General features: G+C 46.3%; 3 protein-coding genes across 16 annotated transcripts in view; 1 reads left to right on the top strand and 2 right to left on the bottom strand.

The window, feature by feature from the left end:
- Positions 1–4382, top strand: part of LOC133095216 (adenylate cyclase type 10-like) — a 39116-nt gene extending 34734 nt beyond the window's left edge. For 9 of the 13 annotated variants that reach the window (XM_061196257.1, XM_061196256.1, XM_061196254.1 and 6 more), the window contains 7 exons: positions 870–1074; positions 1164–1260; positions 1713–1831; positions 2112–2229; positions 2846–3044; positions 3565–3772; positions 4294–4382. In XM_061196257.1, the coding sequence (XP_061052240.1) occupies positions 870–1074; positions 1164–1260; positions 1713–1831; positions 2112–2229; positions 2846–3044; positions 3565–3772; positions 4294–4361 (1014 nt within the window). In that variant the 3' untranslated portion in view covers positions 4362–4382. Of the gene's footprint in view, positions 1–869; positions 1261–1712; positions 1832–2111; positions 2230–2845; positions 3045–3564; positions 3773–4293 lie in introns of those variants that run through there. The other 4 variants (XR_009701563.1, XM_061196261.1, XM_061196260.1 and 1 more) reach the window with 4 other exon arrangements.
- Positions 4383–11746: 7364 nt separating this feature from the next.
- On the bottom strand, positions 11747–16167 carry TREML1 (triggering receptor expressed on myeloid cells like 1). Of its 2 annotated transcripts, XM_061195069.1 has the most exons (6): positions 16125–16167; positions 15606–15938; positions 13441–13543; positions 12967–13052; positions 12420–12472; positions 11747–12061 (listed from the first exon to the last, which is right to left on the bottom strand). In XM_061195069.1, exons 1-6 carry the CDS (start codon positions 16165–16167, stop codon positions 11747–11749), a joined length of 933 nt encoding a protein of 310 aa, XP_061051052.1. The 2 variants fall into 2 exon arrangements, with proteins under 2 accessions (XP_061051052.1, XP_061051053.1); XM_061195070.1 differs by lacking the exon at positions 15606–15938.
- A 3985-nt stretch (positions 16168–20152) lies between these two features.
- Positions 20153–24634, bottom strand: TREM2 (triggering receptor expressed on myeloid cells 2). The gene is made up of 5 exons (XM_061195068.1): positions 24580–24634; positions 22755–23105; positions 21223–21313; positions 20274–20467; positions 20153–20191 (listed from the first exon to the last, which is right to left on the bottom strand). Exons 1-5 carry the CDS (start codon positions 24617–24619, stop codon positions 20175–20177), a joined length of 693 nt encoding a protein of 230 aa, XP_061051051.1. The 5' UTR covers positions 24620–24634; the 3' UTR covers positions 20153–20174.
- Positions 24635–26427: the final 1793 nt, after the last annotated feature.

The following is a 26427-nucleotide window of genomic DNA, read 5'->3' as shown; positions in this document are numbered from 1 at the left end:
TGAAGACCAGAGGGCATGGAGTTCTGGGAACTGGCTGCGGGGCGGGGGGTGGGGATGCAATTTTAATAAGATGGTAGGGAAAGCCTTACTGAGCAGGTGGCATGTGGGCAACTATCTGAAGGAGATGAGAAAGTAAGCCACATGGCTATCTGGGAGAAGGGTGGAGAGGAAGAGGGCATAGCGAATGCACAAGGCACGCCCTCTGTGTTTGAGGAACAGTGAGGAGGGCAGTGTGACTAGAGGGGAGGGAGGAGAGGTGGAAGAGCCAGGAGATGAGTCAGTCTAGGGAGGGGGATGGGAGATGGTGCAGGCCTTGTAGGCCACTGTAGGGGTTTTGGCTTTTACTCTAAAGAAGGTGGGAAGCTGTTAGTGGCTTCCTAGAAGTGGAGTGACCAAGTCTGCTTATATTTTAATAAGATTATTCTATTGGAAACCTAACGAACACGGTGTTTCAAGAGTGTCATCAATGATGCCAAATGTGCACGCAACTCATAACAGAGATCTAGGCAGCAGTTCTGAAGAGTTCTAAGGGGCAAGAATCAGAGGACTTAATTAGGGAAAACATAGAAGAGGTGCAGTTTGGCCAGCGTTTTGAAGGGGAAAGTCTTGGATTGGGGAGAAACAAGAGGCGCAGATGGAGAAAGTGGTTTGTTTCAAGAACAGGCAGTGAGAATGATCAAATTAGAAGTGCAGGGGTGAGAAGGAGTGTGTTTTCATAGCTGGAGTTGAGGTGAGTGGTGGGGCCCCCAGGAGTGCTGACTGAGTGAGCAGCAAAGCACGCAGGGGGCTCTTATGCAGGAAAGGGACGAGATGGAGATGCAGCCTGACTTTACAGTCAGAATATTTACCCCATGTTTGTTGCCCTGCAGGTTGTCTCTACCTACGTGGCCCTCTCCCAGTTCTCCCAGAACATGGGTGACAAGGAGAAGTGGCTGCATTGTGAGCAGATGGCCATTCAGAAGAACAGCCTATGTTGGTTCTCCAGGGAGGGATTGTTGGCCACAGCCCAGCTCATGCAGGCCTTGGCCTACACCAAGCTCTGCCTCGGCCATCTTGACTTCTCCATCAGGCTGGGTAATGGGGCCTGACGCTGGTGGGTCTAGGGCTTTTAGAGAGGCCAGGTTCACCTCTAGACCTCACATGATGCTCTTTAACCTCCTTAGGTTTTCAAGCTCGTGAGATATGCAGACACCTCAAGAAACCAGCTCTGGAGAATCTGGTTCTCTCAGTTCTCTTCAGATCTGCATTTCTGAAGAAAAAGTATTAAGATCATTTTCTGTCCTTTGTATTTGTTGCCTTAGAAGGGAGGGTATGATCTTCCAGAGAAGCTTAGAGTGGAGAGGGAGAAACTGTTCCCTCTCCACAGCCAGGACTGTCACTTCTCTAGTCACTCCAGGAAGCATTGTCTTAAGTTTGAGGGGTCAGGAGTAGAAATGCAGAGTCTGAGCTACCAGATATTCCTTTTTTCCCCCATTTTTCTGCAGGGAGGTAGGTAATTGATCAAGACCCTGGAAATTGTCTCAGAGTCATTTTCCCACTTCCGTTGCCTTAGAGACAGGTCTGATCCCAGGCACAGATGCTCTCTATATAAATAGAGTTATGGAGAGGAGATTTAGGGGATATTAGGCTGCTTTGAAGGTGTAAGATTCCCTCCTCTCCTATACTGTCCTCCCCATTCTCTAGCTGGTCCCAGTGGCTCTGTTTCTTGGCAGATTTGATCTGTGTGTCCATGTGCTGGAGAGTCAGTGGGCGCTCATTTCCCAGGGTCATGATGTCCTTGGCCTGGCCTGCTTCTATTCTGCTTGCTTAGATCTGCTGCTCTATGGAAAAGGTAAATTTGTGCCGGGCTCTGCTGTACTCCTGAGGGATTCAGACCTCAGGTGGGGTCCTGGGTTTGGAACACAGGCAGTCATGAGCCTGTCCCTCAGGCATGGCCTCTGCTCCTGGCTTCTGGTTCCTTAAGGTCTAGGAACCACGTTGTGATTCAGGGATGTCTGCCTTTCAGGGATGTCTGCCTTTCAGGTGCTGTCTCCTCCCCTGTACCACACACCTTCTATACCACTTCCTACATGGACAACTTATACTAACTTGGTTACTTTCTCTGTCCACAGGATGGCTGTGTCGGCCCTTTGGGGAATGTCTGCATTTCATTCAACATTATGAGCACAGCTGCATTCTAAATTCTCAGAGCAATGTCATGCTGGGGGTCCACTCCTCTCTGGCCATGTGGTAATGTGGGGTACCAGCGTGTTACTCAGGGCTGTGGGAAAGGGTAGAAATTTGAAGACACCATGAACTCATTTAAACTATTGCCTTTTGCCCTCCCAGGCAGGACTGTTCCACATCTCCAACCCACTTCTTTGTTTTTGTTTTTTTTTAATAAATTTATTTATTTTATTTATTTATTTTTGGCTGTGTTGGGTCTTCGTTGCTGCGTGCGGTTTTTCTCTAGTTGCAGCGAGTGGGGGCTACTCTTCATTGCAGTGTGTGGGCTTCTCATTGCGGCGGCTTCTCTCATCCAACCCACTTCTAAAGACCATTCACCTCCCATTTACCCCCCATCTTATTTGTAGGGTTCTTCTTGTCCCTTAACAGGTTTGGGCTTATAGATCAAGGGTTTGGTTTAGAGTTACATTTAAGTGCAAGATAACCCATGGCAAGGCTGAATATCATTGGTTTCCTTTTAAGTCTCCTTACATGTGAGTTAGTAGCCTTGGCCACTTACCAGAATCACAATTCTGACTGTCCAGGAGATCTTAGAGCTTTAAAAAAGTGACAGTTCTATGAAAGAGCCATGGTTGGTAAGCAGGGGAGAGAGCTGAGAGCTGTGATTCTTCCCTTTCAGGTTTGCCCAGGACTCACAGTGGAAGCTATTTGAGCACCACTTCTCCAAGGCTCGCCAGTTGGTGAAAAGAACCAATGCCTCACTATTTGGTTCACATGGCTTTGTCCGATTCCTAGAGTGCCATGTGCTAATGTTACAGAAGATACCACAGGGTGTCTTCACGCATACTCCCTCAGAGACTCCCCGCCAAACCCTCAAGGTACCTGTCTCCGTTACCCTTCAACTAACACCTAAGTTATGGTACTCTTTCTGCCACCTGCATCTCTCCCTTACTCTTCTCCTTGCTGCCTCTGTCTCTTTTTCCCCCTTGAACCCTGTTTTTACTCCACCTAGAAAGTCTTTCCACCTACCTCATGTATCCTCCCAGATATTCTTGCATGGTCAGGACTGGATTCCTTAACTTTCTGGATTTGCACAGCTACTACCCAGTACCATTAAAATGTTAACACTTAGCCCTTCTCAATGGACCACTCTGGCTCAGTCTATAGTTTGACACATCTCCCTGCATCCCTGCCTTCTGAGTCTAAAACATTCCAGTTCCTCTGTATCTCAAAACAGACTTTCTGGGCCTACTTTACCATCTGGGCCTACTTTACTCCTTTCTGTTACCCCAGCCCTGAGTGAGTATGCTGAGTGGGGACTGCTGTAAGTTCTGATGGAGTGGAGTGGAGGAAAGAAGGTACTAATCCCTGAGCTAATGAACCTTCGCTTCCTTTCAGTACTTTAAGGAGTTCTTCTCTCGATGTGTGACCTGCCCTGTCTATCACCAGTGGGTCTCTGAGCTTAAAGCCTCTGTAATGAGATACGGAAAGAGAGAGTCCATGTCCTTGACTAACATCATCAGACCTTTTGACACCTGCTTGACCAGGATTTGGATAGAGGGAGAATTCCTGGAGGAAAATAACTCCTTTGAAGGAAATTTGCAGAGTAAGCATTCCTTCCTGGAACCCTTGTCTGAGAGACATAAAGAACAGTCTCAGATTCTTACTCACAAGCAGTCAAAGACTGTACCTCCAAATAAGAAGGGACAGACAGATATTAGGATTAGTCCTTGCTCCAGAGGTAATTGTCCTTCTCTCACAGTGCCGGACCCAGCCTAGACAGAGACCCCTTATATTGTTCAACAGTGTAAGAGCCTCTCTTGACCCTTTGTTTCAGCATCTATAACCCTTAGGCATAGGAAGTTCCTCCTTGGTCCCAGCTTAAACAAATAGATTGTTCCCTTGGAGTAGCTGGATGGTCACTAAGGGAGAAAGAAGGCCTTAGAAACCACAATGTAATGTCTGTGGAGGTAAATGATAAGATATGGGCAAGTAAAAGAGAGGAAAGAATATGGTTTCTTGCTTTAGGGCCCAGCAAATCTCCTCCTATTCCAGGCCATGAGTTAAATTTGTAATTGCTGAGGAAATTCTTTGTGTTTGTATTACTCTTTATGTTCCTATTTTCAGGATTTGTCAGAGTGGCTGATGTCAAGGAGAATAAAGATGAAGAAGAAATTCAAGAATGTATATGTTAAACAAAAATCATCTGAAGGGACCATGATTCTTTTATTACATGTAATACAAAGATATGCCCCCAAGTCTCCTTTTTAAGATACTGTATAGTATACATATTAAATATGCTAGCCTTTATCTGTATCTTTGTCAAAATAAAAGCCTGTGTTTCTAAAGCATGAAACTTAGATCTTTCTTAACTCTTAACAGTCATGAATGCAACTATGGCAGAAATTAGAATCAGAGCTAGACCGGAGGCCAGGGAGGCTTTGAGATGAACTGATTCCATCTTATATAATAAGGTGAGATCCATTAACATAATCTTTTCAAGGTTCTTCCATGTTGTAGAATTCCTTTTTGTGGCTGAATAACATTCCTTTTTATGGATATGCCACATTTTGTTTATGCATTTATGAGCTAATGGATATTTGGGTTGTTTCCACTTTTTGGTTATTATGAATAATGCTACGATAAACATTTGTGTACAGGTTTTTGTATGAACATATGTTTTCAGTTCTCTTCAGTATATACCTAGGAATGGAATTGTTGGGTCATACAGAAACTCTCTGTTTAGCTCTTTAAGGAACTGTCAAATTGTTCTCCAAAGTTGCTGTACCATTTACATTCCCACCAGCAATGTGTAAGGATTCCAGTTATTCACATCTTCACAAACAATTGTTATTATTTGTTTTTTTGATTATAGCCATTCTAGTGATTGTGAAGTGGTATCTCATTGTGGTGTTGATTTGCATTTCCTTAATGACTAATGATGTTGATCATTTTTTTATGAGCTTATTGGCCACTTGTATATCTTCTTGGAGAAATGTCTATTCAAATCCTCTGTCCATTTGTTGTTGGAATATTTGCCTTTTTGTTGAGCTTGAAGAGTTTCTTATATATTCCAGATACTAGACCCTTACCAGATTTGATTTACAAATATTTTCTCTCATTCTGTAAATTGTCTTTTCACATTCATGATGGTACTGTTTTGCAGCACAAAAGTGTTTTGTTTTGATGAAGTCCAGTTTATCTGTTTTGTTTTTGTTTTTTGGTTGCTTGTGCTTTTGGTATCATATCTTAGAAACCATTGCCAACCTTAGGCCACAAAGATTTTTTTTCTCTGTTCTCTTCTAAGAGTTTTATAGTTTTAGCTTTTATTTAGGTCTTTGATTATTTTGAGTTAATTTTTGCATATAGTGAATGGTAAGTTTCCAAATTCATTCTTCTGCATGTGGATATACACTTTCTCAGCACCACTTATTGAAAAGACTATTCTTTCCCCCATTTAAATGACTGAACACTCTCATTGATGTATGGTTTTATTAGATGTATGAGTTTATTTCTGAACTCTCAATTTTATTCCGTTGGCCTATGTGTCTATCCTTATGCCAGTACACACAGTCCTGATTATTGCAGCTTTGTAGTAAGTTTTAAAATCAGGAGGTGTGAGTCTTCCAACTTTATTATTCATTTTCAAGATTGTTTTGGCTATTCTGGGTCCCTTGCATTTCCATATGACTTTTAGATCAGCTTGTCAGTTTCCACAAAAAGGAGAGCTGTAATTTTGATAGAGATTATGTTGAATCTATAAATCAATTTGCAGAGAATTGCTGTCTTAGCAATATTAAGTTTTCTGATCCATGAAAGTGGCATAACTTTTCCATATATGTAGGTCTTCTTTAATTTCTTTCAGTGATGTTTTGTAGTTTTTAATGCACAAATCCTACACCTCTTTTGTTAAGTTTATACCTAAATAATTTTATTATTCTTGGTACTATTATAAATGGAATTGTTTTCTTAATTTCATTTTGGGTTGTTCATTGCTAAAGTATAGAAATAAAACTGATTTTTGCATATTGGTTTTGTATCCTGAAACTTTGCTGAATTCATTTGTTAGCTCTAAGTTTTTTTGGTTTGGGTGCACTCCTTAGCATTTTCTATATACAAGATCATGTTATCTGCGAATAGAGATAATGTTACTTCTTCCTTTCCAATCTGGATGCCTTTTATTTCTTTTTCTTGCCTAATTTGCACTTGCTAGATCCTACAGTACAATGTTGAATAAAAGTGACAAGAGTGGACATGCTTGTCTTGTTCTCAACTGTAGGGGAAAAGTTTTTAGTTTTTTACCTTTAAGTATGATGTTAGCTGTGAATTTTTTATAGATGTTCTTTATCAGGTTGACGAAATCCCATACTATTCCTAGTTTGTTGAGTGTTTTTATCATGATAGAGTGTTGGGTTTTGTCAAATGCTTTTTCCGTCACCCATTGAAGTGATCATGTGGTTTGGGGGGTTTTTTCTATTAATATGGTGTATCGTATTGATTTTCAAATGTAGAATCAACCTTGCATTCCTAGAATAAATCTCACTTTGTCATGGTGTATAATCCTTTCTATTTGTTCCTAGGTCCTATTCGCTAGTGTTTTGTTGAAGATTTTTGCATCTACATTCATAAGGAATGTTGATCTGTAGTTTTCTTGTGATCTCTTTGTCTGGTTTTTGTATCAAAGTAAAACTGGCCTCATAGAATGAGTTGGGAAGTATTCCTTCCTCTTCTGTTTTTTGGAAGAGTTTGTGAAGGATTGGTTTTAAAATTCTTTCAGTGTTCGGTAGAACTCACCAGTGAAGCCATCTGGGCATGGGCTTCTCTTTTGGGAAGTTTTTTGATTACTAATTAAACCTCTTTACTTGGCATACGTCTATTCAGATTTTCTATTTCTTCCTAAGTCAGTGTCAGTAGTTTGTGTCTTTCTGGGAATTTGTCCATTTCATCTAAGTTATCTAATTTGTTGGTATACAGTTGTTCATAATATTTCTTATAATCCTTTTTATTTCATAAGGTCAGTAGTTCTCCTTCCACTTTCATTCCTGATTTAGTAATTTGAGTCGTCTTCTCTTTGTTTCTTGTCCAATCTAGCTAAGGTTTGTAAATTTTGTTGATCTGGTCAAAGAACAACTCTTGGTTTTGCTGATTTTTTTCTATTGTTTTTCTGTTCTCTATTTCATTTATTTCTGCTCTAATTTTTATTATTTCCTTCCTTCTACTTGCTTTGAGTTTAGTTTGCTCTTCTGTTTCTAGTTTCTTGAGGTGGAAAGTTAGGTTGTTAATTTGAGATCTTTCTTCTTCTTTTTTTTTTTTTTTTAATATAGGTATTTACTGCTATAAATTTCCCTCTAAGCACTGACTTGCTGAATCACCTAAGTTTTGGTATGCTGTGAAATTATATTCATTCATTTCAAAGTATTTCTAATTTCTCTTGTGATTTCTTTTTCCTGTTTGTTATTTAGGAGTGAGTTGTTTAATTTCCACATATTCGTGAGTTTCCGAAATTTACTTCTGTTATTGACTTCTAATTTCATACCATTATGGTCAGAAAACATACTTTGTATGATTTCAATCCTTTTAAATTTATTTAGACTTGATGATGGTCAAATATATGGTCTATCCTGGAGACTGTTACATGTATACTTGAGAAGAATGTGTATTCTGCTGCTGTTGGGTGGAGTGTTGTGTAGTTATCTGTGAGGTCTAGTTGGTTTATAGTGTTGTTCATGTCTACTCTTGCCTTGCTGATCTTCCACCTACTTGTCCTATCATTTTTGAAAGTGGAATATTGAAGTCTACAACCATTACTCTTTATTTCTCCCTTCAGTTCTATCAGTTTTTGCTGTATTTTGAAACTCCGTTGTTAGGTACCCATATGTTTATCATCGTTATATCTTCTTAATGGGTTGAGTCTTTTATCATTATAGAATGTCCTTTCTTTATCACTAGTAACAATTTATGTCCTGAAGTCTATTTTGTCTGATATTAGTATAGCTACTCCAGTGCTTTATAGCTAGTTTGCATGCTTTATGTTTTTCCATTCTTTTACTTTCAGCCAACTTGTGTTTTTCAATCTAAAGTTTGTCTCCTTGAGACAGCATATGGTTGGATCATGTGTTTTTTAATCCATTCTGCCAATCTCTGCCTTTTAATTGGAATGTTTAATCTATTTACATTCCGTATAATTACTGGTGAGGTAAGATTTATGTCTTCCATCTTGTTATTTGTTTTCTACTTGTCTTATGTCTTTTTTTCTCCTCTATTCCTTCACTGTCTTTTGTTATATTAAATGAGTTAAGTTTAATTCCCTTGTCATCTCTTTTACTATATAATTTGTGCTATTTTCTTGCTGTAGGGATTACAGTTAGCATTTTAATTTAAAACAATCTAGTTCAGATTAATACCAACTTAATTTCAATAATATACAAAAACTGATACAATATAGCCCCATTCCCTCCCCCCTTCTTCATATTGTTATTGTCATAAAAGTTACATCTTAATAAATGGTGTACCCATCAACACGGGTATATAATTATTGCTTAATGAAGTTGTCTTTTAAATCAAATAGGGGCAGGGGAAAGCCATTTTTCTTGAGTAAATACTCCTTGGATTGATGCAAGCCATTGTTAATTTCCAGAGTTCTGAAAAAGTTGATTCTGTTTTTGCCAGTTTTCTTGTTTCTTTTATGGAGGAGAGAATTTTCAGATTTCTCTAACCACTTTCTTTTAAAATCACTCTCAACGTACTTTTTTGTTTTTTTAATTAATTAATTAATTAATTTCTTTTTGGCTGTGTTGGGTCTTCGTTTCTGTGCGAGGGCTTTCTCTAGTTGGGGCAAGTGGGGGCCACTCTTCATCGCGGAGCGCGGGCCTCTCACTATCGTGGCCTCTCTTGTTGCGGAGCACAGGCTCCAGACGCGCAGGCTCAGAAGTTGTGGCTCACAGGCCTAGTTTCTCCGCGGCATGTGGGATCTTCCCAGACCAGGGCTCGAACCCGTGTCTCCTGCATTGACAGGCAGATTCTCAACCACTGCGCCACCAGGGAAGCCCTCAATGTACTTTTAATTTGTATTTCCCTTAGATGAAGTTAAACATCTTTATTATGTTTATATTTCTTTTTGTGTGAGCTATAGGTATGTATCCTGTGACTGTATTCTATTAAGTATTTGTTTTCTAGTTGATTTGTAGGGATTAGGGAAATGAGCCATCTGCCTTTGTATGAGCTGCAAAATTTTTCTTCATTTTGTGTTTTTACTTTTGTTTATGGTGTTTTTGTCATAAAGGGAAAAGTATCAGTCTTTTTTTAATTTATCCTAATGTGTCAGTTTTAATGTATCTATGAATTCTTTTATGGCTGCTGAGTTTTGTGTAATACTTTAAAGATTTTTTTCCTCTAAGATTATTTTAACTATTCCCCAATGACCTTTCAAGTATTTTTTAAAATAAATTTTATCAAAATATAATTTACATGCAGTAAAGTACACCTATTTAAATGATGAGTTTTGACAAATGTATACACCCATGTAACCACTACCACAAACATGATAGAGAACATTTAATCACCCCCAAAAGTTCTTTCAGGCCCCTTTACAGTCATTCCCACTCTACCACCACCACCAGCACAAAATAATCTTGTTATTTTTTTTCCTTGTGTTTATATCTGTGATGATTTCCCCCTTGTCATTTATTTCATCCATCTTCTTGAGTAAAGATAGCTAACACTTTATTTCATTTTACTTCAAAGAATAAGCTCTTTTATTTATGTATTAGTTATGTCATTTTTCTCCTTTAAAATTAACTAGCTATTTGAGTAAGATGCTTAATTCTTGTTAAGGGTGTGAATTTTCCTCTGAGAACTTCTTTAACTGAATTCCAAAGGTTCTGATATGAAGCAGTCATCTCACCATGTCACCTGCATTTTCTTTGCTTTGTTTTTGTGTTTCTTATAATGAAATTTAGTTTAGTATTTTCGTCTTAGAAGTTACTTTTATACCTATGACTCTGGTTGGAAGTCTATGAATACCAACCAAAGCAATGATGGAATTAATATATTTCTCCTTCCCTCTTCTCTACCAGCCAATTGATTATCTTAGTATTTTCTTTTGTATTGTTAAATATACCTTTACTTCTGTCACGTTCTAAAAAGTTCAAACTACATTCAGACCAGGGTAAGTTTCTCCCAGAGGGGTACTTTTTAGACCTATTCTGCCCTTCCCCCACATTCTCCTGCCCTCCCTCACCCCCACCTTGCCTTCCCACCAGGCAAGTCCCCAGTCATCTTAGCCAGGGGAAATGAGGGCTTAGTTGATTGGTGGGCAGCTCCTGCCTCCCTAAGGGACAGAGTAAATTTAGGTTCTGTCACAGGCTGAGACTCTATCAGAGGAAGCTCAAAACATCCTGCCAGAGCTTCCTGAAAATAGCATCACTAGACTTACACAGTCCCTGCCTGTTCCTTCTCCTCAGACACCTAGACCAAGCTTAGGGCCCTTCCAGATGGTCCAGATGGCGAAAACCTCTTTTTGCTTAGTTCTCCATGATTATAAAAGACTGGGTTCCTGAGCACCTCATCTTCTCCATTTAAGTCTCTCATCTCAGTATGGGCAAATATTTTCAAACTGAACAGTTGAGAAGAAATCATGGCAGAAACCTTAAAGGGCCTCCTATCCCCAGCCTGGACTAGCTTTCATTTACACTTAACCATGGCCATACCCTTACCATTTATTCCTCCTCCCCTCACCCCCATGCCCTTTTTCCACTGGACTCGTCCCAGCCTCAGAGTTCAGGCCAAAGGGAACAGAACTACCAGATGATCACCCAGTTGAGAAAGAGCCAGCTCTGGTAAAACTGATGTCTGCAAAGTTCTTTTATTTCCTGGTGCTTGAAAATCCTTTGTCCTGCCAAGGAGTAAGCTTGGTATCTATTTCAGTTTCTGATCTTACTCCTGTTTCTTTTCAACTCCATCTCTCATACCCCATCTGTCCTGAATCTCCTTTAACTAATTATTATCCCCCTTCTCCCACCATATGTTGTTACATCATAAGATGTCACTTGTTTACAAGGTATAGAGCAGAAAGCAGAAGAGATTTCTAGACTCAAGCAAATGACTCTATACTTTCAGGTATCCTGATAAAGACACGAAATACTTTTGAAGAAGTCTTCTTGATGCCCCTTAATTCAAACTGTGTGCAGTATTCTGACCAGGGAGGGAAACCACTTCCCCGCTAGCAGAACAGGCAGGAGATCATACAACACGAACTCTGGACCAGTCTTTTCAGTTCTCGGGCCATGTGAAGTCAAACTTGGGCCCTTTCCTTCCCCCTCAAGCATCAAGAGCTCATATATTATCATTTAGAGTTTATTTAACCCTGTGGTGTAATGGCAGAGGAACTAGCGTGGGGGGCTTCCCCAGACACCTCAATCGTTCCAAGTATCACTTACCAGGTGAGAAAAGTCAAGATATTAGACCAGATCCTAAAGACCCTAGTTGCTCTGATATCCTAAGGATCTAGGACACAGGCTGCGTGGATGGCTACACAGAACCCTGGGGATGATCTCTGTGAGTTCACAGGATGGTGAACAGCTTAGCTGGGTGGAATCTCGCTGTTAGGTGGATCCTGGGCTGGCTCGAAGGAGGCTCCTCCACTCTTGTCCCCTCCAGGGAAGATGACTGTGGCGTATGTCACAGGCTTGGAGCAGATCTCAGCCTTAGGAGGCAGAGGGGGCAAACAGGATGGGGCTGGGGGTGGGTGTTTCCCTGACAGGGAATCAAGAGGAAGGTTGGTGTAGGTGTTATTGTCAAAGGAAGGTGGCGAGTCGAGCCTAACATATGGTACATCTGATGGCAAGTCAACAGCCAGTCCAGAGTCACTGATGTGGTGGACCACTGAGGAGGGGGCCTGTAACAAAAGCAGGCAAATCAGGCAAAGAGAAAATGCCTCCCTCTGCCCCAGTTCCCTTAGATGGGAACCTAGGACCAGGCTGGATCTGTCTCTTCAATCCTGAGTATGTCAGTGGGCAAGAAGGCTTCACTTTGAAGATTTTCAAGCCCCAAGTTTCTCCACAAATCTGGGAAGGTGGATAGCAAGGTGGGAAGGTGGGAGACCATTGTTGCCAAGTTTACAGCATTTAGGAAGAGGGTTTGGACCTCTACTGGGTCCCAGTCTTTTCTCCACCCCATCATCCTGGGACTTCTCAGTGATTGTGGCAGAGGGAGGGTCTGGGGAATTTGGCTGGGGGCCTGCAGAGGTCTCTTACCGAGCCTGAGACTCCACTGCTCTGAAATCGTCCACAGGCAGCAAGCCTGTTCCCTGGCAGGACAGAGGACAGAAGCACAGTCTGCTTCTTGTGCTGACTCAGTGCCCCCCTCACGCCCTTCAGAAACCTTGGAAACCTCCGTCCTAGCCCATACTCACCTTCCCCACTCCCACCAGCAAAGTTTTCCATCTCCCCAGCCCCCGCCCCCAGCCAGCCCTAACTCTCCCCCCACCCACTTACTGCTTCCACAGCTCCCCTCAACCTGCCTCAACACTCAGTCCATCTCCCGAAATCCCCCACCTCCTCCAGTCACCTGTCCCCAATCCCACTGTCTCACCCTCTCCAATTCCTGTTTCTCCCCAGGCCGCCTCCCACTGAATCTCTTTGCTCTCCTCTACCCCTCAGCCATGGGAATTCTAGGGTCTGGGGACCCTTACTGAAGCCCATCTGTAGGGGGAGCAGACCTAGATTCTCAGCCTTGAATGCAAGACTGGCTGATACAGGACTAGGGGGCCATTCTGAGATAGGCAGGTGGACAGCTACCTACCTTTCCTTTTGGCCATCACAGCAAACAGCACCACCGCCATCACCAGCAGGCCCAGCAGGAGCACAGCACCCCAAATCAAGGGTCTGCTGAGAGACACAAAGGAGTAGGTGAGCTTAGCCCTGAACCTGGCAGGGAGCTGCTTGCCAGGAATCCTAGAGAAGTGGCACAGAGGTGCAGTTCTTGGTGAGCCATGGTTGGAGAAAGAGATTTTTGGAATGGAATAAGGAGGACAGACTCAGGCAGGGCAGAGAGACACACTGTCAGGGTATCCTGGCTGGAGATCTGGGATGAAGGGGTCAGTGCTGAACTGGGATAGGGAGGTATGTCTGTCTGTCTGCCTACCTGCCTGGTCAGAAATTCCCCAGGAGTGGAAAGAATCATAAAGTTTCTTTTCAATTTAGTCTGGGGCTCTAAACAAGCTGTATCTTCACCACCACCCCTTCCCAGCCTCCCAAATACAGTTCTTGTCAGTACCTCTTCTTATCTTGGCTGGGGTCCAAAGGGCTGGCACTGCCTACAGGATCTGAAGAGGAGATGTCAGCCAGACTCCTGACCTGATGGGTCTCCTCGTCATCCTCTTTCAGGCCAGGAGCTGAGTCAGAAGGAAATACTTAATGAGAACATACCCATTGTGAGCAGGGTTCAAGGGCCTATTGAGATCTGAGGGACTGGGGGAGTTGAGCTGAGGAAGGAGAAGTCCCAAGTAAGGAACACAAAGAAGGGGTGCTTGGGATATTCCTTAGGGGCCTCTCATTCTGGAGGTCAGGGAATGGCCTCTTTATGTCTTTATCTGGTTGTGAATATGCTCACTTTCCCCTTTACCACCAGCTCCCAACCCTCCCCCCCTGCATTTCTTCTCCTTCACCTGCTCCCCCTGTACCCAGGCTGCTCAGACTATGCAGAAACCCTACTGGGTAATCTGTGCCCACCTCCCTACCCAACCTCACTCATCTCATTGGAGACCTTGCTCCTGGCTCTCATCACTTGTTCTCCAAAGGGACCTCAGCCCAGCCTGCTAGACCTCTCCACATACCTGCAACCCTGTGACCGCCCCTGCAGGCTGGCTGAGCCCCACCCCAAGCTCTGCACTCAGGAGCTAAGGAACTTAGGGTCTGCCCTGATATGACACAATGCCAACTGATCCTTGCTGAGAGCCTTGCTTGGACCCTGAGACTCAGTTTTGTGACAAGGTTTCTGTCATCTAACAACATGCTCAGCTTCTGTCTGTGGGACTCAGGGTTGGTTTCTCTGGGCCTGAGGATCTGTCTTGGGAACCCGGGCAGTCCTTCTAGACCCTCTGAGAGGAGAGTCTTGCCGTGTTAGAGATTCACCATTCCCACTACCCAACCCATTCCAATCCAGGAACTGGAGATGCTATGGCCCCAATCTTGCTGTATATGTCCTGATCTCCTGGAGTTTTTTAAATCACCCACATCCTCCCTGGATACTGTGCTCTACCTGCCTGCCTGAACATCCATGCTCTACAGCTGTTGGAGTCCCCAGCACCTGCCCCACTGCAGGTACCTGTCTCCCTGCCACCTATTCCCAGTGCATTGTCTTGTCACAACTTGCCATTTAGGGAGTTCTAACCTTGAGTTACTAAACCTTAGTGTCAAGGAAGAAGGAGAACAAAGGATGACTAGGGTTAACAGAAGTATATTTATAATATAAATAATAATTGTGGACTCAAGAGGGATTCTAATGACAGCTTAGTCCATCCTCGTAATTAAAAGATGGAGACAAAACTGAGAGAAGGAAAAATGCCTTTCTTAATTTCATTATTTTGGGCATTTGGCACAAATTACTTGAAAAAGGAAGACCTGAAAATGAAAAAAATGTCAGCATCCATAAGTGCAAGGTAGGACAGTTTCTGCTTCCTCAGGTAGCTGACCATGTTCCCAACAGAACATTTTTTTTTTTAACAATATCCTATTTTTCTGGAAAAAATTTAATACTTTAAAATGTACTTTCAATAAATATTTAGACATGAGAAAGTTATAGGCTGTGAAAATGAAACCTGTGAAAATAGTTTCTATACTGAAAATAGAGTTGAGAATATTAACTATTCTCAACCCTATAATATTAACTATTGCTGACACTTTTTTCTGTTTTTAAAACTGAATGAGTTGAAGGAATTCAGGCATTGAATGTACCCTGCCTGTAGGTGAGGCACATACTAGATGCTCAGGGAAGACTTATAAAATTAAATTAGATATAAATTCAATAGTTTTTAAGCCATCAGACTTGTTATTACAGCAATAAAAACCTGGAAGATGTAAAAAAATTAATTCCAGTTGATATGTCTGAATTAAAACTTTGTTTAAAACATTTCTAAGCAAAATAATAGCATCAAGTATGTTGAAAATGCTGGACAAGGAGGCCAAGGCCCTGAGTGGGGAAAGAGAATTTGCCTTCCTGTGGGGAGACCCACTTGTGCGGGAGGGGAAAGGGGACTGCTATGTGGCTGGTTTATCTCAGACTTCTCACCCAGTTTGGTTTCCGTTCCCTGCAGAGCTGTCAAAAGGATATCTGCTCCCAATTCCTCCCCCACAAGGGCCCCTACCCACCAAGGGCCCAAGAGCAGCTGGTGGGGCAGGAAGGCAGGTTAGAGCGGTGGTGGCCAGGCTGGGATAACTCACCTGCAGGGAGCACATCCAGACTGATTCTGTGCACAGTCTGGGGCCCTGAGATTCCCTCTACCACACAGCCGTACTCTCCGGCATCCTCCTCCTGTAGGGTAACCATCTCCACCTGGAGCAGGCCACCCCCCAGGTCAGTGAGAAATACGCGGCTGCTGGCTGGGGCCCTGCGTTCCACAGCTGACGACACCAAGGGCTGGCATCCCTCAGGCAGGAACCGGCACCACACCTTTCGAGCCTTGACATCCTGGAGTCGGTAGTGGCACTGCACCAGGATGGAGCTCCCCACAGGCGCCTGCAGCACCTCAGGGAGGCTGCCGGCCGAGCCCTGGCCTAGGGAAGGAAAGTTGCAGGGATGTTGGACAGGGCACCTCCTGGCCCACCCACTGCGTAGGGGCACAGGGATCTAGAGGTCCACCTTCTGGGCCTACATGTTATTGTTGCCATGGTAACGCCAGTTATTCCTGGGCATGGAGCGGGGTATATGGGGCCCAGAGTGCAGCTCCTTCTGAACCTTACCTGCTAGTCCCAGGAACAGCAGCAGGAGCAGGTTGGGGCCCATGGCTGGGCAGGGAGATGTCAGCTCTGGGGCTTGCCTGGGCACTGACACAGCATTCCCCTGGGGGCAGGAAACTTTTGCCTCAGACAGTCACGTGGGGTTCTCAGTGACCATGGGGTGGGAAGCAGGCACTGGTGGGCCCCTCCATGGGTGGGGAGAAGGAGCTCTTCCAAGCCCTGGTTGGTTCAGTGCTCAGGAACTATCCCTGAGGGTAGGAATGGGCAAGGTAGGGTGAGAAGGCCCAAGGAAAAACAGAAGACTGGGAGCCTGCCCCTGCCCCCCCCCCAACTCCGTAAGGAATGAAGAGGGGGAGGAGGATTGTGACAACCAGAGAGCATTAGAGAAAGGGGGAAGATGATCTTCAGGGTATTCCAAATATAGAATCCGATGATGCAGAGCTGTGAAGGAGGGACGTGAAGTGTCCTTCTCATGGCCCGAGGCCATCTTGTTTTTAAATTCTGTGTGAGTGCCCCACCCAAGCTCTCAGGAGATCGTCCAGGAAGCCCCACCTTGATGGTGCGCCCTGGGCTGGCCTGTCTTCATTCCCTCAGATGGGCGCTCCCTAGACACTTTGAGTGTGGACCACATGCTCCAGTTCTAGGACTTGCGTTATTGCTTTGATAATTAGTTGGATATTGACCCTCATGTATTCATCTCATCTTCATAGCTTTTCTCTCTCAGTTTCCATCTTTTTGTTCTGATTCCTAGAAGATATCCTCATCTTTTTCTTCCATCCCTTCTCTCCTTGTCCTTCAGATTTTTATCCCTTAGTGCTTTTAACTTAGAGATTTTTTTATTCTCCAAGCATTTCTTATTTATAGCATATTATTTTTGTTTCATGAATGCATTATCCTCTCTGTTAGGAGACAGTTCTCTATGAACATTTTCGGGCCTTCCCAGGAAAGGGCACTGACCAAGCTTTGTTCCAGGGCGATTGAAGAGCAAACATGCCTTGGGAGTTAGAGACAGTGTGTCAGCTCCAGAGAGATTTGCTTCCATCCTTCCCCTCCCTCCCTGGAGAAGATTAGTTCATGTTCCAGAGTAAAGATCTCTCTCTCTCTCTCCAGAGAGGAAGAAGGACCAACGTGCCAGATGTTCTATATAAGCTCCAAGTCTCATAATTTGGGGTTCCTGTCCTATGACACAAACCCACTCCCTGCACAGGGAACATCTGGCCCTCATTCACGTCACCTTGTGCAGAACTGGGGTTTGGGGATCCTGCATGGAATGTGAGTAATAAACCTGCTGACACCGGGGGAGCACCAGTGCTCAGAGAGACAGGAGCAGTCAAGGTGGGGATGGCTGGGAGGGCACACTGCTCTGACCTAGATGGTCACACCTGGAAAGGGGCATGAAAAAGCCACCCTCCCTCCTTCCTCTGTCCTCTTTTCTCTCCTCCTCCCCTCTCTCTGCCTCTCTCCTTCCTCCAGGAGCAAGGGAGCTGAGAATGGGAAACTGGGAGCAGGAGCCTGAGAAAGCCGGCTTCTGTGTTAAGCTGAGCCTCATGGACATGGTGATAGGGTGACCAGCTGTCCCTGTTTACCTGGCACTGGGGGTCTTTCCGGGAGACAGGACTTTCAGTGCTAACACTGGCAGAGTCTCTGGCTAACTGGACAGATGGGTCTCCCCAGTGAGTGATATGGAAGTATGTATATCTGTCCTGCCAATATGTATCAGGCTTTCTTTGATTTCCTTACAAGAAAATTATTTTCACACTAACAAGCCACGTGGGAGCGTTGTGTGAGCAGGAGACCGCTCTTCAATATTTACTGAGTGCCTAAAACAGATACAGTCCCTGCTGGGTGCCTAGGACAGAGGTGGCCAGGATCCAGGGAGGTGTCCTATCACTGGGCATTAGAGAAGAGGAAGGAAGCCAGTGCTTATCCAGGACCTACTATGTGCCAGACATCTGGCCAGGACTTTAATGTTATTCCTTTCAATCGCATAAATACCCACCAAAGTAGGGTTGTTTTGTTTTGGTTTGGTGTTGGGTTTTTTGTTTGTTTTTACGTGTGAGGACCCTGAGGCTCAGAGGAGTTAAGGAATTTGCTTACATCTTCTTAGTAGGAGGCAAACTTGAAATTGGAAAACCCCTTCTGTTCAGTGTGCACTCCAGAGAGTCCAAGGCAGGGGATCCCGATGGCAATCTGAATCCCAGGGTAGATGTCTCTGACATGGCAGAGCAGGCAGGAGAAAAGGCTGAGCTCCCAAGAGGAGGAAAGTTCCAGCGGCACTCCACCACCAGGCACATCCTGGAGCCTCCCCTTCCATCTCATCACCCTCGGTGCCCAGACGGGGCGGGAGTGAGGGAGGTGCAGGGGGCTCAGTTTGGGCTCTGCTCAGCCTTGGCTCCTAGACTGTGCCTATGTCTGCAGGAAGGAGACGACTGCCCCAGGACCCGATGGGGAAGTTTCACGTGCCGCTGAGTCAGGGACACCAGGGAAACACAGACTGGACCAGAGTCCTGGAGCTGAGGACAGAGACAGTGGAGCATCCTAAGCAGGGAGTGGGTGAGACAGGGCTGGGGCAGGACTGCAATTAGTGGAGTGATGTGTTGACATGAGGCTGGAACACAGGACTGCATCATGGGCTCCTTCCCAGTGATTCAAAACCCCAGGTACCCACACCCAGCTTAGGGGGCAACGCAACCCCGTGTGGCCATGGCCAGAGGGGCTCCTGGGCTTCCACCTCTCTGAGGCCCAGGACAGAGAACCTGAGGATGTGGCCAACTTGTTTCCTCCTCTTCGGGGCAACCCACCCTCAGGGTAGTCTCCATCCCATTCTCCTCGCTCCACCTCAGGTGGCATGTGTGTGTTAAAGAGAGAGATGAGGTTCCCTGAGCTGCCTTGGCTGTTCCCTGTGCCCCGAATACTCTTCCCCCCTTGCTTCCTCAAAGTGTTTCTAAAGTGGTGCCTTCTGACTACTCTTCAGAATTGCGTCATCCCCCATGCCTTCTGCACTCCCCGTACTCCTAACCATCTGACTGACTGACTTACTGTGTTTGTCTGCTCTCTTCCCACTAGAACATGGCTCTGTGTGGGCAGAAATCTTCGCTTGTTTTGTTCACTGTTGTGTCTCCAATGCCTAGACTAGTACCTGGCACAGAAAATATTTATTGAATAAATATACAAATAAATGAGTAGGATTGAGCTAGAGGGAAGGACATCTTGAACGCCAAGTGAAAGTAGGATTTCCAGGCTCTACGAGGGACTTTGGGTAAATCCTTTCCCTTTTGAGCCTCAGTTTCCCTTCCACAGGATAAGGGGCTTGCACCAGTAGTCCCCAGCTCTGGTATGCTGCACTCTGCAACCCAAGCCCTTGCCATTTCTCCGGAGGCGGAGTAACATGATAAAAGCAAACCTCTGGGTTTGCTAGAGGTTTGAGTCAGCTGGGAATTGATGGACTTGAGGGGGGCGGAGGGAGGAAGGGGGCCCAGCAGTAATCCTAGGGAACTGATGGACAGGAGGCAGGAGGAGGAGAGGAGAGGATGCTAGAGAAATTCCACAGGAGGAGGCAGGGCTTGGTAATCAGATCTCTGGGAGGGAGAGAGAAGAATAAAAAGATTGGCCAGTTTGGAGCCTGTGGGAATGGAGGGACATGATATCCTAAGACCCTAGGCCCCAAGGAGCCAGACCTTTTATCTTTTCCTCATCTGAATTCACTCTCCTAGCCCTGTAGCAAAAGTGAAGACCTTCATGACACCCTAAACCATCAGTTAAACATGAAGTCTTGGATTTATTTGTGAGAGTGTTTAATGTCCAATGTCCAGAAGTTGGTAGATGTCCTTCCCACCTCCCATGCACACACGCACATGCACACACACACACACATGCACACATGCACACGCACAAATCCCTGCTTCCAGGGGCCAGGAGAAGCAGGGTACAGGCAGAGTGGCCTTTCGCGAAAGTAGAACCAGGAGACTTGGTGGCCAAGGGGCGGGTGTGCAGCAGGCTGGGGTGGTCCGTGCAGACCTCTCCCGGGCCTCTCCTCCACCGTGGGTCCTCCTCTCACGTGTCTCTCAGCTCTGCAACAGAGAGAGTACTCACTCGGCCCCTCTCAGCCCCACCTCACCAGCCCCCAGCCGCCACCGTGCTCTCCAAGCTCACCTGTCACGGTTTGGAGCTGGTAACCTGGGTCATGGCCACAGTCCAGCCCACTGGCATGGGGTGTCCTCCGTTTCTGCCCATGCCAGGCTGCAGCCCAGAGAGCGCTGGCTGCTAGAAGCTTGCTGAGAAAGATGCAGGCCAGGAGGAAAAGGATGGAAATGGGTGGGAAGGGGCTCTCCTCATCAGAAAGGTTCCTTGGAGAAAAAAAGAGGACATGTGGGAGGCCATGAGGGGACCCACAGACTGGAATCTGCCCTCATAGACAGAATGGGGAGACACCAGGAGCTCCGGGGGCTGAGGATATCTCCCCATCCAGCACCATCCCTGGATGAGGCTTTGCGGGGCTTGGGGGAGCCTGTAGTCAGGAGACCTGAGTTCCAGGCATGGATCTGCCTGCTGACTGCTTTTAAACAATTACCTCCCTTGCTGAGCAGTTTTCTGCATGATGGTGTGGTATGGTGTGTGTGTGTGTGTGTGTGTGTGTGTGTGTGTCCACATGCACATGTGCACTTCATGGTTATACTAACAGTGTTTAAACACCAGTCAAGAACCAGTCGGAACTGATTCTGGTCCCATCAGGGAAGCAGGGGTCTGAGGGTACCAGTTTTGTACTAAAATACTAAAACTTTCATTGCTGCTGAATTGTGGAGATGTCTGAGGGCTGCCAGGGGAGGGGGTGGGAGGCTGACCATTCAGGAGTCTTGGAGCAGCAGCTACTTACAAACTGTTAGGGAAGTTTTGCAGTATTTTAACAACTGGCACAGTCATACCAACACACACTGGCTGGTTGGAGGGGTGTTTAGACAAGATCATATGCAGACACTTTAGTGTTCTAATTGCCTTGGAATTTGTACTTCTGGCACATGCCGCCCCCCAGCTGCCACCCCATGCCTTGGCTCTGCAGGGTGGAGGTCTGCCCAGGGATTTTAGGAAAGACTTGTCACTATACCTGGAGATGCTGTGCTCCACGTGGGCATCCTCAAAGCTCTTGGACTCCTCAGGGATCCAGAGATCTCCAGGGTCCTGGTAATCAAGGGGGTCTGTGGGAGACAGAGCCTGTGAGCTTCTAGCCCCCCTCCTTGATGCCACAGTGGGGAGAACCCCTCTGGGTGGGGTGAGGCTCTCTGGGACATGGCCCTGTGTGGATCAAGTTGTTAACCTCTCTGAGCCTCAGTTTCCTCACCTGTAAAGTGGAGCAATTAGGAACACCTTCTTAATAATAGTGTTGCAGGATACAGTGAGAGCATCCTGTGTAGTGCCCATCCCCTCACAGGAGCTCAGTAACTGCAACTCCCACCCTCCCATCACACAGGGTCTTTGGGAAGATCAAACGAAATAATGGGTGTTTTTGAAAGTCCTGTGTGAACAGTCAAGCTGCCTATACCAGCTATGGATTATTGTTATTGTTGTTGTTGTTGTTATTCTTTTCCTGCTATCCTCTTGGGAGTCAGCTGAGCCTTAGACCCTGATAGGGCTGAAAATCTGTGTGTCCTCACCCCCTACTCCCATGGAGGTAGGGTTTGGGGTCTAAGGCAGGCGGTGTCCCCTACCCTCCCCACCTTAGACGAATGTTACTTTCAACCTTCATTTCCATGATAAGGGGCCATGTTGGGGAGAGGAGTTGGACAAGGGGAGAGTCAGAAAAGGGATACGTAACCTCAGATTTGTTCTCCTTTGGGACACAACCACGTTCTGGAGACACAGACAGAAAGCTTTCCTGAAGGGCATCCCCTGTGCAAGCTCAGGGATGAGAAGGACCCCACCACTGCCCATCTCACCTAGTCAAGCCTGAAATGAGGATCCCAAGCAGTTAGCAGCAGGAGGCTGGGGCAACGGCTGTCACTGACCCCAAGCACTTTTAACTCTGTCATGTCATTTGTGTCTCATGGGAGCCCTGTGGGGTCAGCAGCACAGGCACCGCCACCTCCATTTAAAGATGGGGAAATGGAGGCCCAGAGAGGAGAAGCACGTTGCCCAGGGTCACAGCAGTGTTCCTTTCTAGGGTTGTTTCTCTGTACCAGGTTGGTGCTTAATCTATGTTGGTAGGTCCGTTCGGTGGTTGAGTGAAGGAATAGATGAATGTCCTCCTACTCCTTAAGGACCACCTCAGTGCTCACATCCTAACCAGATGCCAAATGGATAAAGCTGTTTGGGGGAAGCAGGACCACAGCTAGCTCATAAGGTGCCTTGTGCAAATTAGAGAACTGTACCCTTCCTGCAAGTGATGCAGTCCTCCACCAGGGAGCACAGCCTGGAGAGAGACAGCAGGGCTGGATTGTGACCCCCTTGTGCAGTTAGCAACCTGCACAACCATCCACAGTGACCCTGAGTTGACCCTGAGTTGTGGGGTGGGGAGGGACAAGATCCACACTGTGGGATTTCCCAGGGTCCCCGAAAGCCCTGAGGGTGGTCCTGTGCTCAGACACTAAAGACGACCCCAGGCCCAAGGGCAGGCCAGGGTGCAGTCAGCTGCCCACTCACCAGCCAGCACCTCCACCAGGACCTTCCTGAGGGTGTCGGCCTCGCTACCATGGAGACTCTGGCACTGATAGAGGCCAGCGTCGTGGGCTTGAAGATTCCGCAGCGTAATGGTGAGTGTGCCACCCAGGGCATCGTCCATGATGGCCGTGCTCCCATTGCGCCTCTTCAGGAAGGACAGCAGCCACGAGGGGTGAGTGCTGACCACCTGCTGGCACAGGCCCTCTTCACCCAGCTGGCGGCACCAGGCTTTGCGTCTCCCCCAGTGCTTCAAGAAGTTGTAGGGGCAGGAGACCCTCAGGGACCGGCCTGCCGTGCCCTGGAACACCGTGGTGTTGTGGGCTCGGGACAGCTCTGGGGAGGAGACATTCATTCACTTACCAAGTGTCTATTGAACACCTACTATGTTCACTGAACAGAAGAGACAGAAATCCCGCACTTAAGGAACTCAGGTCTTTACACAAGTTGGGAGAAGGTGGCATAACCCAGGTATGTGTTTATAGGAAGCTGGAAACCAGGAAACCTGGGTCCTGGATCTGGCTTTATCACCAATGGACTTGCTGGACATCTTTAGAGACATAACTGACCCTCTCTGGGCCTATTTCCAGAGACATTTGGTCTTGAAGTTCCCTCCAGTCCTAGTCCGCTCGTGTTCTTCCTGTCACATGAAATCAAGCCCTCCCCACTCCCCCTCCATCTCAAGAGAGCAGGGCCAGTGGCCCTCTCAGGCCTGGGGCTGCTCCCACGTGGGGCTGGGCACCCCCTCCCCACGCCCGCCATCCTTGCTACTTTGCAGCTGCCCACGCTCATACCAGCACTGCATTCTCCTCTTTCTGACCTTTAGCTTCCAGCTTCCCTATTTCTGTGTCTTTGTTCCCCTTTCAGGAGGGATGCGTCTCAGAACTATTTTGGGAGAGACATGAGGCTGCTATTTTAGGGACCCTCCTTGGGGTGGGCTTAGAGTGCCAGTCTATTGCCAGGGCAGGGGCTATAAGAGAATCACCCAGCGCCCTCTGCCTCAGCCTCCCCTCTCTTCAACCACATCTTCAACCACATGGTGACAGAAACTTGTAAAAAGGATTGGGGAGCTGGTGGCCTGTCTTTTGGAACCAGAGAGACCTGGTGAGCAGTGCCCCCTCCATACTCCCCAGTCCATCCCTCTGCCTTTGGGCAGGCCAATGCATCCCTCTTCCCCTACTCCACCTCCAGCCAAGAAGCTCCAGCTCCATTGGAACAGTCTCTCCTCTCACCCAGGTATGCCTATTGCTCTGGGGGAGCAAGAGGCACCCTTCCCCAACGAGAAAAGGCCGTCATGTGCAAGAATCTGGGGTGCCAATCCCCCCAGCTCAATCACAAAATCTTCAGCCCCTTCACCTCCCACCCAGGGCTGAGGACAAGAGGACCTTCAGAGCATGGGAGGGGCACCCCAAAGATGCAGATTGCCAGTACCAGGTTCTTTTCTCCCTCCCACGCTGCTACTCTTCTGGGGCTAGTTAAGTGGTTCATAATTTTAGGGGCTCTTACCAGTGCCCCCCAAAACTTCCCCCAACTACTAGCTAGTGCCTGAGATGCCACCATCAGACCTCCTTCCCTTTCTAGGTGTCCGAATCCACCAGCCTCTGACACTTCCACGTACATGAAGAATCTGATGCTGGGGGGAGAGGGAGATGATGAAGAATATGGGGCACAGTGAGAAGAGGGGGTGCAGGACATGCCGAGAATTTCAGCCATCTTCACACTTTGGCTCAGTGCTCCCTACCCACCCACCCACTTGCCATATACTCAAGGAAGGAGAGGGAAAGAAGGCAATGGAGGGAGGGAATCCTACCTGTGACAAAGAGCAAGATGAGCAGCCCAAGAGGCTCCATGTCACCCTTCTCTTGTGGAGGACAGACGCAGGGTGCCTTGTGCAAGATCTCGTCTTTCCCTTGAACTGCAGAAAGGAGAGGGTCAGGCTCGTCAGGCGCTGCCCACAGGAACTGGCTCCTGGAGGTTGAGCAATCATCAGGACTGGGATCTGGCTTTATGATTCAAGGAGGGGGAGTGGGGTGGGGGAGGAAAGGAGAGGAGGAGCCACCACTGCAGCCCAGCAGCGGGGTGCTGAGAATCCCAGACCTCCAAGAGGACAGCCCACTGTCCTGCCCGTACCAGCCTTCTCAGTTGTTTAGAAGACTACCCTTTCTCCATTCAATTGCCTTAGTATCTTTATTGAAAATCACTTGACATGTAGGTCTACTTCTTGACTGTCTACTCTGTTCCATTGATCTATGTGTCTATCCTTTTACCAATATCACCCCATCTTGACTACTCACTGTAGCTTTATAACAAGTCTTGAAATCAGGTGATGTGAGTAATCCAACTACATTGTTCCTTTTCAAAATGGTTTTAGCTGTTCTAGTAATTTTGCTATGTAAATTTTAGACACTGTATGTCAATTTCTCCCCCCTACACTCTCCCCAAAGCCTGCTAGGCTTTTGATGGGATTACACTGAATCTATAGCTCGATTTGGAGGGAACTACACATCTTAACACTATTGAGTCTTCCAATCTGTGGACATATTTCTTCTATGGTTTCTCTCACCAATATTTTATAGTTTTCAGCATACAAATCTTGCACATATTTTGTTAAATTTCTATCTAAGTATTTCATGATTTTGGTGCTATTTTAAATGTTTCTAGCTTTCTGTATCTTAGGCAGAAGCAGAGCTCAGAAATCCCATGCATCTTTATCTTACTTTCTGTCCCACTTATGCTCCATTCTGACCTCTTCTTCTCACATCCTTCCTACCTGAGAAAAGGGTATTTTTTATTCCTCTAAGCCTCATAGCAAAGGGCAGGCACCAAGAAATCTTTGCCAATTCATGCATATGAATTCACAGCATGTGCACATCAAACTCTCTCTTCTCTTAGCTTGTGCTGATTTGTAGTTCAATCCCCTAATTCTCATGTCTGAGCATAGGAACATTTCTGCACCACCCCACTCCCAGGCACAGGGTCCTTCCTTTCCTTTTGCTAAATCTGAGTTCAAAGATACCTGCCACTTCACACTTGGGCCCAGAGATCTTTTCCCCTCTATTACATCATTCCAGCTGAATGCCATCATTCACTGATGCATGCATTTATTCAACTATCATGTATGTGATGGAGAACTCAGGTCTCTTGGAGCCTCAGTGTTCCTGGATACAGTGGTGACCGTTGCTGAGGGAAGCCCTAGAACCAGAGGCATGACTGGACACATGATATACTCCTGATGTCTAACTTTGGCTAAGACTTCACAGCTGCTGGGTAATCCTTTTCAGAATGTCTGGAAGTTTCCTAGTAAACTGCCTATAGCAGCTCTTCCAAATCATCACTATCCTCAAATACACAGCTCTACTCCCCCTCCTTCCCTAGAAATAAATCAAGATCAACATATGTGAACATCCTCACCCTCTTTCAGATTCTCTGTTATCCTTCCATCCCCACTCTCGCCAACCTGGGCGGCCAGAGAAGTACAAGGGTCTGGTCAGGACCATGGCCAGCACCCAGACAGGCCCTGGGCTGGGGAAGGGTGTGGCTGCCAACAACTGGCAGGGAAATAAGCCTCTCAAAACTGGAACAACTCAAACTCTATCCAGGCACACCATCAACCCAACCTGGGAAATCCCCTGCCCAGCCCTGCCTGAGAAGTGGGCTT

The sequence above is a fragment of the Eubalaena glacialis genome, chromosome 7 (genome assembly GCF_028564815.1).
Source record: "Eubalaena glacialis isolate mEubGla1 chromosome 7, mEubGla1.1.hap2.+ XY, whole genome shotgun sequence".
Lineage (NCBI taxonomy): Eukaryota > Metazoa > Chordata > Mammalia > Artiodactyla > Balaenidae > Eubalaena > Eubalaena glacialis.
Note: the sequence above shows the minus strand (reverse complement) of the source record. Positions and strands in the feature narration are given on the sequence as shown.

Excerpts from the sequence above, each read along its gene's own strand:
- TREM2 (XM_061195068.1), bottom strand. The coding sequence starts at position 24,619 with ATGGAGCCTCTTGGGCTGCTCATCTTGCTCTTTGTCACAG. Across the intron at positions 21,314-22,754 it reads CCTGGTGGAGGTGCTGGCTG|ACCCCCTTGATTACCAGGAC; the intron begins GTGAGTGGGCAG and ends TGTCTCCCACAG. Across the intron at positions 20,468-21,222 it reads GTGGAGCACAGCATCTCCAG|GAACCTTTCTGATGAGGAGA; the intron begins GTATAGTGACAA and ends TTTTTCTCCAAG.
- TREML1 (XM_061195069.1), bottom strand. The coding sequence starts at position 16,167 with ATGGGCCCCAACCTGCTCCTGCTGCTGTTCCTGGGACTAGCAG. Across the intron at positions 15,939-16,124 it reads GCTGTTCCTGGGACTAGCAG|GCCAGGGCTCGGCCGGCAGC; the intron begins GTAAGGTTCAGA and ends TTCCTTCCCTAG. Across the intron at positions 13,053-13,440 it reads CCCAGCCAAGATAAGAAGAG|CAGACCCTTGATTTGGGGTG; the intron begins GTACTGACAAGA and ends TGTGTCTCTCAG.